The sequence below is a fragment of the Oreochromis aureus genome, linkage group 6 (assembly GCF_013358895.1).
Source record: "Oreochromis aureus strain Israel breed Guangdong linkage group 6, ZZ_aureus, whole genome shotgun sequence".
Classification (NCBI taxonomy): Eukaryota; Metazoa; Chordata; class Actinopteri; order Cichliformes; family Cichlidae; genus Oreochromis; species Oreochromis aureus.
This window is the reverse complement of record NC_052947.1, coordinates 19,049,299-19,065,333: the sequence shown is the minus strand read 5'-3', so window position 1 is coordinate 19,065,333 and position 16,035 is coordinate 19,049,299. Positions and strand designations below refer to the sequence as shown.

Here is a 16,035-nt window from a genome sequence, read left to right as displayed (position 1 = left end):
GCGAACGATAAACAAATCACCAGTGACTCAAGACTTTTAAAAAGAACAACTAATATAATTCACTTACTAGTAACAAGTGTGGCTGTGAGATCACCAGATGAATAAGGGTCATTCTGTCGCAAATCAACCAGCCAGCCTTTTGCTTTACTGTCTCTGATTTGGATGAAACACTTATGGTAGAAAATTTACTGTAGATTTTTAGCTTTGTATATTTTTTATGAATATTTTTATATAAGATATTGTGTTTTGAAATGGTATGTTAAATGGGACATTCAAACAGTTTAAGGTTGTTTTTTGTTTTCTAATATGAATAACTCAAAGACAATTAAAGATAACATCAAAAATTTTTACTGATCTTTCTTGCCAAGTATTGGTTTGTTAAAATATGAAAAAGGTCCAGCATTTTTGTGAAAGTCACATATTTGAGTATACACTAATAAAAAGCCAACCTTCAAGTTTCAAAAGACAACCAGAGACAATTTTTTGAATGATATATAGTTAAATTAACCAATAATGTAAAATAAAACATGGAATATTTTTAACCTGAAGGTCTTTCACAAAAACCATTCAATTTTCATGCTGGATTGAGCAAATATAACAATGTGTACCACAAAAACAAAAATATCCTATCCAGGGACAACACAATTCAGGTGTTTCCAGATGGCACTCTAATTATAACTAAAAATAATAAGTTTGTTAAATATGTGCATATTTTTTAATTGCAATACCTACTCTACCTTCTTTTTGAGAACTACTGCAATGAGGATTCAGGTTAAAATATACATATATAAATATATAGTGAGGCAAAACATGCATGTATTTCTGGGGTGGCCAACTCCAGGCCTCGAGGGCCGGTGTCCTGCAGGTTTTAGATATCACCCTGGGTCAACACACCTGAATCAAATGATCAGTTCAATACCAGGCCTCTGGAGAACTTCAAGACATGTTGAGGAGGTAATTTAGCCATTTAAATCAGCTGTGATGGATCAAGGGCACATCTAAAACCTGCAGGACACTGGCTCTCAAGGCCTGGAGTTGGCCACCCCTGGTGTGTAATAAAAAATATTTTCTATTATTAAGTTATAACTAGAATACATATAATTAGGCTGGGAAAAGAGTAGTTCAGCTGCTAAAATCAGTTGATTTGTGCAGGACAAAAATAGTTATTTATTTTTATGCTGCTAATACAAGTTCTGCTCTTTGTAACCATCCACACAGACAGCATGCTAATGCTAAGCTAGCCAAGAACCCAACATGATGTTAAAGCTGAGAGAAAGATGACCCCCAGCCCAGCAGCCAGACCCTGAACTTTAAGGGGTAACTAACTGATTGGTAGTCAGGCTGCAGCCTCTGTTTCTATCTGTTCATGTTTCTACAGTAGAATCACTGTGACAACAGCTTTGTAGTATCTTTGTGCTGGTTTTCATCTTTGCTTTGTCCTGTTAGCTTTGCATTCATACCAAAATACTAAGGCATATGTCCTCATTAGGATAGGGATTTATGCTAGTGTGACTGTAGCCTTTATTATGTTATATGGTTTATTATGTTTAATGGTAATTACGACACAATGCATTTCAGGTCATTTTATTTATGTCAACAAGAAAAAGGTTGTAACATTTTAGGAGTTATATAATAATTAATCAGTTGAAAAAAGAATCGAAACACAAAGTTTATATATATATATATATATCTATATCTATATATATATCTATATATCTATATATATATATATATATATATATATATATATATATATATATATATATATATATATATATATATATATATATATATATGTATATATATGAACACACATATACATAAGCATATGTGCTACAACAGGAGTTGTTACTTTTGTCCTAAAACTGAGACTACATTTGACATTTGAGCTCACCAAAACTGGACAACTGGAAAAACGTTGAGCAGTCTGATGAGTCTTTCTGCTGTGGGTAAACATGAAAGCATGGACCCACCCTGCTTTGAATCAACAATTTCAGCTGCTGGTTGTGTAACAGCATGGGATATATTAATGGAGAGAAATATGCCTCAAAGTCATTGCAAATGCATACGATATGATCCACAAGCATAAACCAAGATTTATAATTTTGTACAGTGATTTGTTTGTGACTTTTAAAGGAATCACAAATGCGAGGTCCAATTCACACACAAATACGAGGCAATTTGGCCACACGTAAAACTATTTTACAAATGTGTATGAATGCCAAGCGTCATGTCTGGAAAAAAACAATGACCCTAAGCACACAGCCAAGATAACAAAGGAGTGGCTTCAACACCACTCTGTTAATGTCCTTGATTGGCCCAGCCAGAGGCCAGACTTGAACCTGATTGAACATCCCTGGGGAGATCTGAAAATGGATGTGCACTGACACTCACAGCTAACCTGAGCTTGGGCGGTTCTGCAAAGAGGAATGGGAGAAACTGTCCACAAATAGGTGGGCAAGCTGGAGCATCATACTCAAAAAGAGTTGAGTCACTAAAGCAGTGTTTCCCAACCACCGTGTCTTGGCACATAGGTTTCACCTGATTGGTACTCTAAGCGACCAGCCTGAGTAATGGGCAGAACAATTATGTTCTCTTCCATTAGAGGGCAGTACAACTTCTTGCTCCAATTAAATGTGTTGCCAACTGCCAGTAAAACAGAAGAAGAAAATACATAGTCATGAGACAATGAAGCACGTAATAGCAATAGATTAATATTTGAAAACAAAAAGTAGCTAATCTGACCTGGGACCTGGAGAAAATTCTGACCCAGATTAAGGCCCTAGCATGAATAGTGGTCAGAAGAAAGCAAAAATGTTATACTGGGGACAAACTGAGCCAATTCCGCTATATCTGGTGCATAGGGGAAAATTGTCAATATGCTTTTTGTGACATTTTTGTTTAGTGGTGTGCCGCGTGATTTTTCTAATGTGAACATATGTGCCGTGGCTCCAAAAGGTTGGGAAACACTGCACTAAACCAAAAAAATGTTTGCATGAATGGGTGTGAATGGGTAAATGAAATGTGTTGTTTAAAGCGCTTTGAGGGTTCAGGCAGCGCAGAAAAGCACTATATAAAAACTAGTCCATCTACCATTTAGATGGACTGTATATTATTAATTACAGCTAATTTATAGCAATTAGAATTAACAATATACAACAAAACTAGAATTTAAAAATGATTCTACAAAGAAATGTAGAAAGTGCACATTAGCTAAAATAATGCTTTAGACAGAGTTTAGGATGTTAATAGTATACCAGACACCAAACAGCTGTTCCAAAAAATAAATAAATAAATGAACAAAAAAACCCTTTATTGTGTTAAGGCATAAAAGCGTAAAACAGTGCTCATTTTTGGTGAATTAAACAAAGTTCAAGGACTAATTCAATAATGGAATTACAATGCTTGTTGATTTGGGAGTAACGCAATATATTTCTAATGAATAAAACAAATCTGTGTGGGAGAAACACAACAAAACATTAAAATAATGAAAATATAAGCAATGAAATTTGGTAAAGTTTTAGTAAGACTCTGAGTCAGAGCAGACACTCTCATAGAGTGATGAAAGCGTTACCCAGACATATTTCAACAGATAAGTAAAAATCGCAAATCAGCATACAATGATCAGAAGCAGTAAGTTCATTGCGCCATTTCATCAGTAAAACTCAGAACTTAAGTTTCTTTCCCTGCTGTCGTTTGAAAAGGAAGCTAAATTTGGCTTCTTATCTTCTAATATTTAAATGGCCACACTGTTTTCTACCAGTGCTGGATCCATGTAGGTGTATGGCACTTTTAAGTGCTTGTTTCTGGCTTTGATGGCTCCACTCAAAGTTTCAAGCTCTGTCTGAAAATCCTTTATCATCTTGCGGGGAATCTCCTCAGTGAAATGGTCCTCTGGGTAATGGCCAAGAGGGACCTAATGAGAACAGTGATACATTCAGTTTTTCTTCAACAACATTCAAATTTTTCTCAATATCTCAACATTCTTGCATGCATATTTAATTTTTTTTCACAAAAATTTACTGTAAACATAATTTCTGACATTCTTAATTAAATCTTTGCTGCTTACAAAGTCACTGGACTGCTTGCTGAGGAGCCACACGGTGGCCATGCCCTGAACTGTTACGTTGACATCAGGGAAGGTGGCCAACATCGTGGCCTCGCTTGTCGTCCCCTTTGTGGTCGGTGGAGGGAGTTGCAGGGAGATGGGAGTGTTGGGCATCCAGCCAGCATAGTCAAACTGTATTTAATGAATAAGTAAAGGATAACTGATTTACTAAGATTAATAAGCATAGTTTTTAATTCTGTCTTTGTTTTTTAATATTGTTGTTACCTTCCTGCTGTTGTACGGTTACAATTATTTACATTTTCCCTTTGCATGACAATGAGTTCATTTGATTGTGGGAGAAATGTTTCATCAGCTACAACTTGTCAGTAAAATGACTGAGTATAAAAAGAGCGTCTTAGGGAGGCATGTGATGTTTTTTATGTTCTATTGTGAATAAAATTGGGGTTTTTGAGATTTGCAGATCATTACATTGATCGTGTTTTTATTGACATTGTAAACTGTGCCTCACCTGTCCACAGTTCACAGCTGCATGCTGGGCTGAGCAGGTGTAGATCACCATGGTGACAAACTTGATCAACTCAGTCACGCTGGTAAATGTCTGAGGAATTCCTGAAATAACAGCATCACTTAAATTCATTTAGGTTTAGGTCAGGTTAGGTTTAGGTTGCAATATATAGTATGGAGAAATCACCACCATCATCATAATAATTGAAGATAGTAATTGAAACCCACCTGTTTCTGCTCGAGAAAGGAACCCGTGTTCATAAATGTCCAAAATCCACTTCTGAAGTTCAGAGTCCTGCTCGACGTCGCTGTCACTCTTGTAGTAGTAGCTGAGCATTCCCTGCACAAACCTTTGAGAAATGGGAATACACTGTGTAAAACATGTTTTTATTATTTGTACACAAACTGCTCCAGGATTATTTAAATAATAAAAAATTGTATTTGCCCTAATTCTTTTGTTTCAAAAACTACATAAAAATAAATGGCACAAAGTACTTTTCCTGATTAAAAATAGGGAGGTTACAGGTTCACGATCAACACACCAAGTGTTTATAATTTAACTTAGTGAAGGTAGGCTTCTGTAAGTATCAGACACATCTCTCAGTTTAGAGGCAGTTTAGAGTTTCAACAGAAATCTAAATGTTGTTTAATAAGATCAAGGCAGGCTGTACATGTGGCGACAGCTACTGGTATACAAAGGGACATAACTTGTTTAAACATACACTATTAAAGAACAGGCTCAGGATACTCTTGCAAAACAGAGTCTAGATCTCATAAGTTTTACTTGTTGGCCAATGAAGGTTAAAAAACAGACTAACCGAAGAAACTGATGCAAGGAAAATGTTGGCAAAGACTAGAAGAAGAGGTGTTTTGCAAGCTACACTGAGATGTGACTCCACAAAAGACAGCTTTTGCAATAAAACAAAGAAATCTAGTTAAAAAAGGTACATAGAAAAGGTGTAACATATCTCTGTCCTTTTCTGTCCACATCGGAGATTTGAAATAATATTAATGACAATGATAACAAATCAGTTAGCCAGCACAAAGACATCTCTTAATTCAATTCCTTCACCAACGAAGACCATAAATACAAAAAATACAAAAAACAAAAAGGAAACAGACAATGAGACAAATGCTTTACACCATGTGCTTTACACGCTGTGCATTACATGCTGTGCTTTACACGCTGTGCTTTACACGCTGTGCAAAGAAATTGTCATTGTTGTCTTTTGCAAAGGGAAGTTTGGTATTACTGTGTGCTCAAATATATGACTTTACAGGAGGCTTTTATTTATTGATTTTCATATTTTAACCAGCCAATACTGTGGAGAAAGACCAGTTCAGTTTTTTATGCTGATTTAAGATAGGATGACCCATTATTTACAAACTCTGAATTGCTGCAGCTTGATGGCATCATTAGGAGAAAATCAAAATCAAAAGAAAAGAAAGTGTGGTACCTGTGGATGATATCCCAAACTTTCAGGCCATCATCCCTGTAGTAGAAGTTTGGCACAGCCTCCACGCCACGTTCAGCAATGTCATCTGGTATGCAGAGGGAGCTGTAGGTTAATGAGGACAATGACCTGTCCAGGATGGTAAACATGCCCTCTCCACCTGATGATGCAAACTAGAGAACGGGTAGCTCACAGTTAGAGACAAATGTTGTACATGACACTGAAAATGAAACAGTTATTTTTGTGCCTCTATTCTTAGCGCACGTTAAAAAAAATAAAAATAAATCAAGTGTTGTTGCATTTTGAGAAGAAAAATATTTTGAGTGAAGAGAAGTTTAATATGAGTGAACAAAATTCATTGCTGCGTGCAAGAAATGTATTTCAGTGTTTGCTATTATCCATTTACACACACAATAACAGCCACGCTCGCTCGGTTGTTGGCATTTGCTCTTGCTCAGATCTTTGCTCTGTGTGCTGACGGACATCTGTAGACCTGCTCTCAGTGCGTGGGGTGCAGAGATGTTGAGAGCACGCTCAACTCTCTGTACACTGTTATAAATGTGCCACAAAACCAACCAATCACAGACTTGGATGCAAAAATTCTGATTGGCTGTTTTGGTCTCCAATCAGCTCGCTAGCTACAGCATTCCAGAAACACTGTCCAAAGTGTAGCTAAATCCAGTGGAGTGGTTTGGTTTAAACTAGATTAAAACCAACAATGGAATTAAAATTTTTTATATTTTATAATAAAATAACATACTTATCACACATACTCCATGCAGCAGTTAATTTTGTTTGGTCAAATTAAACTTTTCTTCGCTCAAAGTAATTTTCTCCTCAAAATGCAACATTTGCACTTGCGGAAACATTTTTTACGCCATAAGTGTGCTGGTCTTACTGCATACCTGAGTGAAATTGCCAGTGTCAGAAATTAGAAGACGCCGAGCTAAGAAGTTGATCTGCAGAGTGTAGCGTGTGTGAGGTTTGAGGAGCTGAGGGAAAGAGGGAACTCTGTTAGTGACATGACTGGGGCAACAGTTCATTTTATTGTCCACAACCAGCCGTTATGGACAAATGCTTTCCACACCATTGAAATAATGGCATAAAACAAACTGAGGTTTCAGCAAACGTCAGTTACCTTGTACAGAGGATGCACCATGGGCACGTTGCGCAGCAGTGACACTGCAAAAACCTCAGCCAGTAAGTGTGTGCGCAGAAGGTGAACATTGAGCTGATGCTCATTGAAATCTGCACTTCTTACAAAAATCTTGGCGATCAACCAGTCGTACTCAGAATCAGTAGGAAGAAAGATTGGATTGTCATCTGATGGAGTCTGCTTCAGCTACAGAAGGACAGGGCGGAGTAGTCATTTGATACAGCTGATCAAGTATACTCCTACAATCAAGTACTGATCAAGACTGATGAAATTTCAGTTACTGTTCTATGTTTGACAAGTTTATCTTTAAAGTTTGATACTCTGCTGTTCCCTTATGGGGAATTTCCACTGAATCCCTTCTAACAGAGAACAGCTTTACATGTTGCTTTTAATTAGTTTTTACTGACGCTATCTCTCCCTGCTCAGTAAATATATTGCATATTTTGCATGTCTTTCTGTACTGAAAGAGGGATCTCTTTTGGCAAACTGTGTGAGTGTACTGTACAGAATGAACTCTGATGGCTGTTTGTGATTTTGGCGTCATAAATGAAACCGACTTGATTTATGTACGTGTCAGACTCTGCATTCAGCAGCCTGGATACTGCTATGGGATGAACTTTTTTCACAAGGCTAAGGCTCAGCAAAAACACTTCACAGCTGGTGTTCAGATATGGTACTAGCTATGGTTGCAAATAGCATATCCTTTTATTTTGATTTGACAATGACGTTGTACATGAACAATTGCTTTACACATTAACAGGTGTGCTATCTCTACTGATAAGCCGATAAATACACAAACTTAAACCTTACTGTCTGAATTACCTGAATGGCAATCGGCATCAGCTTATCATCAGGAGCTTTGTGGAGCAGGATGAGAGGAGCCATCAAGTACTGCTTCTTCCCATTGATGGTGTTTGCTTTCACTCCATCCAGACGCTTGTAGTCACACAGGAATATGTTCCCTTTCTGTTTGAAAGTTCAGGATATTGCAACAGTGTGGATATAGCATTTATTCAGTGACTGTACAAGTACAATTATTTGACAAAAATCAATTTATTATAAAGAATTCAGATGATCACCTTCATTTCATCTGCCAGGCTGGACTGGCCATGGGGAAAGACCATGTCATCAGTGACAGGGAAGTTACTGGGCAGGGCTGTACAAAGCTGAATCAACATGGGGTTGACACCATTTAGAAACTGGTAGCCAAAGAAAGCATCCTCTTTCCAGTGTTCCTGAACATATTCTGTGAAAAGAAACATTTAACTTATTATTTTTGAAACTGTGAGCTACTAAATTCTGCTAAATTTCTGAATTAATGCCAGAAGTTCAGGGTCTGAGAGTCTGCATTACGTGAACTGTAAAAGAAAAGTCAGATTTCTCTGGTAAGAATATATATGGTTTACAGAACAGGCTGCCCAATATTCAGCTCATTATTGCATAGAGTGCATACTGTATAAGGACTCCATTATGCTATGATGTTAGTACAGTACCTGATATTTCAGTCTTTTTGCAGCAAAACACTCGATTGATGCTTTCAATATTATCCCACTTCTTCTTACAGTTATCCAGTCCCTTCAGCTTCAGCTCAGTCAGTCTGAAACACATTCATCTTACTTCAGTAGATACTTAATATACTTTTGATAAGTAAAGAGAAAAATATATATAACAGAACTTCACCCTGTGGAAGCAGTGTAGAGAAACTCTGTAGTTTTGGTGAAGGAGAACTGAACCTCATATGGCAGTGACGATGGGTTTTCTGCCTTCATGGAGTGAGGTATTCCCTCTGCATATGCATCCCAGCTGAGGAAACAAAGAAACAGCAGAGTGATGAGGAAGTTAATTACAGTATGACATGATATACTTTTTATCTGCAACATATGCAATAGTTTAATTTCTTTTCATTAATCCCAGCAGACAAAGAATATGCTGTAATGCTTAATTTTAAGGTTAAATATCATTAGTATTAGGATATTCAGCTATAACTGGAGAGCATTTGTATTCCAGTTTCAGGAGCTGTAAAGCTAAAACGTGTATAAGCTCTGAATTCTCACCGATAGTCTTCCTCTCGCTGATGAATCTCCTGCTGCCGACTGTACCTGCCAAGATGATGGTTGTCTTCAAAGATTCTCAGAGCTATAAAAAAACAGAAAGAAAGAAAGAAAGAAAGAAAGAAAGAAAGAAAGAAAGAAAGAAAGAAAGAAAGAAAGAAAGAAAGAAAGAAAGAAAGAAAGAAAGAAAGAAAGAAAGAAAGAAAGAAAGAAAGAAAGAAAGAAAGAAAGAAAGAAAGAAAGAAAGAAAGAAAGAAAGAAAGAAAGAAAGAAAGAAAGAAAGAAAGAAAGAAAGAAAAAAAAATGGTTTCCTGTGAATTTGGTATATTGGAAAACTGCTTTAGTCTCATTACAAAATTTTTGTTGTCCTCACTGGTTTGTAACTACAGAACAAGATTTAAGATGAGCACATTTCCCAAACCTTTTCCATCCCTGAAGCGGTGCACCTTGCTATCAGTGATCCAGCGGTAGATGGGAAAGCTGTAGATGTCTCCTTCAGGGGATTTCACTTCCACCTTGGCACAAAACCAAGCGTCCTCCGGGAACAGTGGGAGAGACTGTTTGTCTAACTCTATCAGCACAAGATTTCCAAGGGAAGTGGAGCAGGACACCTTAAACTTTGATACCTAAAGAAATGACAGCAGTTTGTGCTGAGCTGTAACACTCCAGCAAACAATTCCTCTTATAATTTACTGTGGTCCATGAAGTGAACTGTTTGCTTTGACCATCTTGATGGTGATAGATTTCCCTTATTTCCCCCCAAAATGATTTCGTTTGTGTATCATCTCATACAGGAAACCTGAGAAACATTTAATCATGAAGATGCATATTTCAGACTTACGGCTCCTCTGACGAAGGATGAAGCCCCTTTCAAGCCCACGAGCCACGTGCGATCACTCTCCCCATCTGTGCCCACCAGCTTAATGAAGACATTGTTAAGAGTAGTGGAATTAAGGATATCGCCAGTGAATACAGTCACTTTATACTGCACCATTTTTCCTCTTGAATGTGGTCAGATCTTAGTGGAGAAGTTTCTTGGAATAACTACTCTGTCAGAAGTTGCCCCCACAATCGTCTCTTTTTATTAACACATTTTAGTGGGAGTGTCCAGGTATTTGCATCTGGTAGGTATTGTGTTGAAATGTTGGACATGTGTGAGCAACTGCTGCAACCTGAGAAACCACAGGAAGCTTAGCTCATGATGAAATAACGAAGCTTTAGTTTATTCAAGAGAAATCGCAGCCACTGTGAAATGTAGAAGTATGCAACTATTTGCTAAATACACATACCAAAAAAGTTTTGTAGAATTTTAACAAACCTTAAAGTCAATATTTGGTATGACCCTTGATAGGCTTCCCTGTAATTTCTTTCAAGTAGCCTTCAGGGATAAATATGACAGAGCCCTCATTGTGTTTTACAGATGGCTGTAACATTCACTGCTGTACCTCTCCTGACCTCTTTGAACCATAATTTTTTCAAATTGAATTTTCAATTTGGATTCATCTCTACATGTGACCTGTTTTCACTGATGTTCTACCTCAGCCTTTTCTCCCTGTTTTGCTTCCTTAAGAATGACTTGACAGTAAAACATTCACTGAGACTGTTATGGTTCAACGTGGGGACTCAAGCGCAGGACTGCAGAATCAGCTGTACACAAGAATTCTCCACACTCACGACCGCAGTTCCACTCTCCACACTCGACACAATGATTCACACAGGGAAGGTATTCAGGAGGTCTGTAGACGAGGAAAGGAGAATTAATTACAGCGTTCACAATAGACTCTTAACTGAGCTGTAGCTTTGACTCTATCTGACGCGCGGTAGACAACGATCCAGCGAAGACCAGCAGACTCCTCCTGGCTTATATTCCGATCGCCTTGATGGGCATCATGCCCTTCCGTGGGCGTGGGCCGAGGGCGTGAAAAGGTAGAAATGGCCAATCAGCATCCTGCTGATCCCCCAGGCCGTGACAGAGACCATTTATGATGAAGTTTTGATAAGATGGATCAGCTGAAGGGCCAGATGCATGTTTCAGGTCCGTTGTCAGGTCTTTGTTGAATTTATTTATATATGTTATACAAAGATGACTTTCAGATGTTGATCTGCTGTAGATAGTTTCTTAGGCCTGCTACGTTCTTTTGTCTTCCGCTTGTTCAATTACCTCAATTTTTTGGAGGATGCACTGCATACCATATGCCAGGTTTTTGGCTAAGAGCTAAGACATTTTCTATAAATTCAGTGAAAGATATTGGAATAAATTATGTTTTACAAGAGGCTACAAGTAATAAAATGCAAAGAAAAAGTTAAAAGTTAAAATACCCTCTTTGCTAAGTTGTGTGTATGTAAATGACCACGGCTGACCCGACGACATGAACATGCTTTCCAGGATCCTCATTCTTTTATTTACCGGTTGCTGTCACGTTACATACACAGCTTGCAGCTGAACACTTCTACAACAACAACAAACAGCAGGCAGAGCACAGATTTTAAGCTGGCGAGGCGTGACTGTGATGCAGCGCAGATGCGTCCGCCTTCCCTGCTGCAGCACTGCCGACCACGCGCGCCACAGTGTAGATACAACACTGGTTCATTCTTTGAGTTACGTGACTTTTTATGCTTGAATGATTTTCAGGTCACTGTTCACAGGCACCTAAATGTTCAGTGTAAACTACTACAGTATATACAATAGCACTGTTCTACAAATTTTCAAAGGCTGGTTTAGGGCACCACCAGTGTAATGTGCCTCTACATAGAATCGTGTCCTTGTTGGACTGTTTACGGAAAAATAAAAATCAGTTATTTTTGTTAATGAGCCAGAATAATAAACAAACAATGGCTCTGTAAGCATGGTCATGAAATCAAAGTGGGTAGTGGTAGATACAGTTAAGTTGTTTTGCCTCCGTTAATAATTATATTATGTAAAAAAGTCTAAATGCTGTGGTGATGTTTGTTCACTGATTTCAGGAGTTTGGTGGGCTTCAAGTTGTTGATCCATCCATGGGGGATACAAAAGTGGAAAATGTATTCATGTGCAGCAAACCGGAATGAAGGGGGGAATTTCCTTACATGAGAAAAAATATGTTTGCACAATCATCAGTCAGCACTCACTTTGGTGTAATGTGTGCAGCACAATAGTTTTTGTGTTAAATATCAGTAGAGTTAAAGAGAAAAGGATTTTAAATGTGTCTGCACATGCATAATCCTCAGGTAAAGCCAAAACTTACCTACTAATATTTATCACTCTAGTTTTCTGCTGTAACTATTGGCACATACTCTGTTAAAAGGCACTTCAGTGCAGTAACAACGCTAAATTGGTTCAACAACCACCCTGAGACAACCTAAACATTAGACCAAGGGAGTAAAAATGCACTGATTCGGGTACCACTTCCTGCTACAGTGTAAGGTTAGAGTAAAAAGGTGTTTGTTTGATTGTGGCTTTCACTGGATTTGTGTTTTAGAAGGTGAAACTAAGTGTGAGAATAGGATTACAAAACCTCTGCCTCTGCTAGTCATGCAGAACAGGTATGAAGTGACTCGTAATCCCGGAACTGCTGTTCTCTCAATTCCAGTAAAAGGTTAGAAATTACGATCAAATCAATAGCAAGAGCAGACTCGCTTTAAAGTATGACGTATAAAGTCATTTCATGACCTGCATGATTCAACGGTCTTAGAGATTTCTGATGTGTAGAACTGGTTAGAGTTTTATGTCTCTGACATTAAATCCACAAATCTAAACAGCTCATATTAAAATCTCCTAATTAAAACTTTTCATTGATTTTGTCTCATGTTTAATTGTCAGCACATTTATATTTAATATTTGCCTTAAGATGAAAGCACACAATGATTATAATGCAAAGCACGAGAGTCACGAAGCCACCGTTTTTTCGAACTATAACAATGTGGTGATTATGTCGACCATTAAAGGGTTTAATGTATATTTGTATAGATACACTACACTCTGAATCCTTCCAACATCATAACAGAATTCTGATGCTCCCTTTAAAAAAAAGAAGGAAAAAAAAGGCAGGATTGTCTCCTTAGTTAACAAGAAATATTATATTTCAGTTTCCAACATTTGGAAGGGGGGCATCTTTTCTAATTTGGGATTTTGCCCGAAGTGCTATCCCTGCTGAGTTTATAAATGCCAGTTTGGCTAATTTATTTCAAAAAGAGCACAAAAGTGGAGTGTATAGTGATCAGCATAGTTCTCTGTTGTGCTTTGCTGAAGTGAGCAAAGTTACTTTTGTACACTAAAATATCAGATGGTCATTTATGCAAAATATAATCTTCTAATATTCTAAATGTGCCAATGAAGTGTTTATTACACTGTACAACAGAATAATAACTTGTCAAAATAGCTTCCATTAGTTGCAGAAAAAAACTAAACTAGTTTACCTAAAATAAAGTTTACCTAAAATAAAATTTACCTAAACTTTAGTTTAGGTAAAATAAAGTTTAGTTTACCTAAACTTTAGGTAAACTAAACTATGGATCAGAACGTCAGGAATGTAGTAGGTTAACTGTAGCTCAGGAGCCAGAGCAGCCAGTATTCTTGGGTAAGATACTGAACAATAAGTTGCTTTTTAATGCATTCATCAGAGTGTGAAGGTGTGTGAATGCTAGCTAGAAACCACTTAGGGTGCCTGTAGCTCAGGAGGTAGAGCAGGATCTGGCTCCCCCAGTCTGCATGTTGGGCACGATACTAACCCTAAGTTTCTCTCTGATGCATCCAGGAGTATGAATGAGTAGTAGTTAGTGAGAACTTAAAAGCACAGAAGAAAGTGCTTGTGTGATTGGGTGAATGCTGTGTAAAGCGCTTTGAGTGCTTTGAGTAGAAAAGCACTATATAAGAATCAGTCCATTTACCACTTACCATTTACGTAGGCACAGAAAGAAAGTGCTTGTATGAATCTGAGTGACTAGATGAATGAGGTATGCTGTAAAGTGCTATGAGTGCTCAAGTTGAGTAACAAAGTGCCATGTAAGAACCAGTCCAGTCATTTACCAATGTGTGAAGGGCAGAAAGTAACACATTTTGTCACTCGTAGGCTGGATTGCAAAAACAAATGAGAATTAAAATCCACTTAGAAGTTGAGGAGGCCTGCAAACAGTCAAGGACAAATTAAGTTCATTCAGCACTAAATGTGTGATTAGGTGAGAGATTAGTTGAGTTCAGGAGTATTATGACTACATGGTCAGCGTCAACCTCGAAAAGCAATAAAACTGGTATCATAAAAATATCTCTCTTTTTTGCAAGAGCAACACCACTACCGGTCTGTGCCCAACATAGACAGCAAAATCTATAATAGTGACAGCCATTGAAATGTTATGCTTCTGAGTTATTCAGATTCTAAATACTGTGCACGCTGAGGTGCTGAACAAACAGTACAATACACGGTAATAGTCACGTTCAAGTACACAAACCCGCTGTCCTGAGTCTGTATGTGAACAGATCCACAGACTGTTGAAACTTCAGCACAGTTACAAATTGCAAATACTCTTCTGTTAGAATGAAGACAATTTCCTTCCCCCCAAAGTGGTGCTTCAGGTTTAGATTTTGCTGCACAGAACACAAGTGAACAGAGCAATTTTTGTCTCTTAGCAAAACAGATCTTGCATATATTACACAGAACTCAGAGGGCATCTATTCATTTATGCATTGATTAATGAATACCTTTATTCATTATTAAATGAATAAATGTATTAATTACATAATAAATACAATTATATAATAAATTCAAAAACCTTATTCTGAGAAAAGATATAACAGATTTTTAAGAACAAAACAAGAAATTAAGAATTTAGTCCCAAGATTCTTATTTGTTTTAAACATTTTGTTATTATAACTGCTTTTCCCCCTATATCCTTTATAAGGATAACATAACCCATGTAGGTAAACTACTGTATACACTGGCCAGCCACTTTGTTGCGTGCAACTGTTCAGCTTCTCTTTAACATAAATATTAAAAACAAACAAACAACAGCAACATTTGGCAACAACTCAAAAGCAACCTGCAACCTGAACTTCAAACCAAGCATCAGAAAGGGGAAGAAAGCTGATTTAAACTTTAGACTTGGCATGGTTGTTGGTGCCAGGCAGAGTATTAGAAATCAGAGGGAAAATGCCAGACTACTACAAATAATTCAAGTAAGGACTCATTACAAGCAACACTTGTAATGAGTCATGTCTAATCTTGAAGCAGATGCACACCAGGTGCCATTCCTGTCAAGGTAGGGAAATGGGGCTATATTTGACATGAGCTCACTCAACTGGACAATAGGAGATTGGAAAAACACTGCCTGGTTCTGGTTTCTCTGCTCCAGTATTTAGATGGTGCAAACAACATAAAAGCATAGATCCATCCATCTTTGTATCAGTGACTATAATGGTATGGGAGGATATTTTCTTGTCAGACGTTGGTCTGGTCCTTGGTACCAATTGAGCCTTGTTTAAAGACAGCGACCTAGCTGAGTATTGTTGCAGACCATGTCAAGCCCTTAATTATCACAGTGTACCCATCTTCTGATGGCTGCTTCCAGTAGGATAATGTTTCATATCACAAAACTCAGTTCATCTCAAACAGGTTTCTTGAGATGACAATGAGCTGTACTTAAATGGTCACAGTCATCAGATCTCAACCCAGTAGATAAGCTTTGATTCACATCATGGATATGTAGCTGACAAATCTGCAGCAACTGAAGAATATTTCCAACACCTTGTTCTAGCCTTGTACTAGCAAGGTGTACCTATTAATGTGCCCAGTGAGTGTAAAGTAAATTGATTTAATCACATTCTGGCCA

The 16,035-nt window shown here is 37.6% G+C and overlaps 1 protein-coding gene across 1 annotated transcript; it reads right to left on the bottom strand.

Moving 5' to 3' along the window:
- Positions 1-3,294: 3,294 nt before the first annotated feature.
- LOC116330064 (hydroperoxide isomerase ALOXE3-like) lies at positions 3,295-11,058 on the bottom strand. Its single transcript, XM_031752248.2, has 14 exons — positions 10,076-11,058; positions 9,656-9,860; positions 9,238-9,319; positions 8,864-8,986; positions 8,677-8,780; positions 8,263-8,429; positions 8,006-8,149; positions 7,166-7,369; positions 6,933-7,019; positions 6,031-6,200; positions 4,802-4,923; positions 4,578-4,678; positions 4,070-4,240; positions 3,295-3,916 (listed from the first exon to the last, which is right to left on the bottom strand). Exons 1-14 carry the CDS (start codon positions 10,226-10,228, stop codon positions 3,737-3,739), a joined length of 2,013 nt encoding a protein of 670 aa, XP_031608108.2. The 5' UTR covers positions 10,229-11,058; the 3' UTR covers positions 3,295-3,736.
- Positions 11,059-16,035: the final 4,977 nt, after the last annotated feature.

Bases quoted from the DNA above. Each gene is read 5' to 3' on its own strand.
- LOC116330064 (XM_031752248.2), bottom strand. From the start codon at position 10,228: ATGGTGCAGTATAAAGTGACTGTATTCACTGGCGATATCCTTAATTCC. The intron at 8,781-8,863 runs GTGAAGTTCTGT...AATGTGTTTCAG, and splicing joins CTCTACACTGCTTCCACAGG to ACTGACTGAGCTGAAGCTGA. The intron at 4,924-6,030 runs GTACCACACTTT...CATTTCTCAAAG, and splicing joins GTTTGGGATATCATCCACAG to GTTTGTGCAGGGAATGCTCA.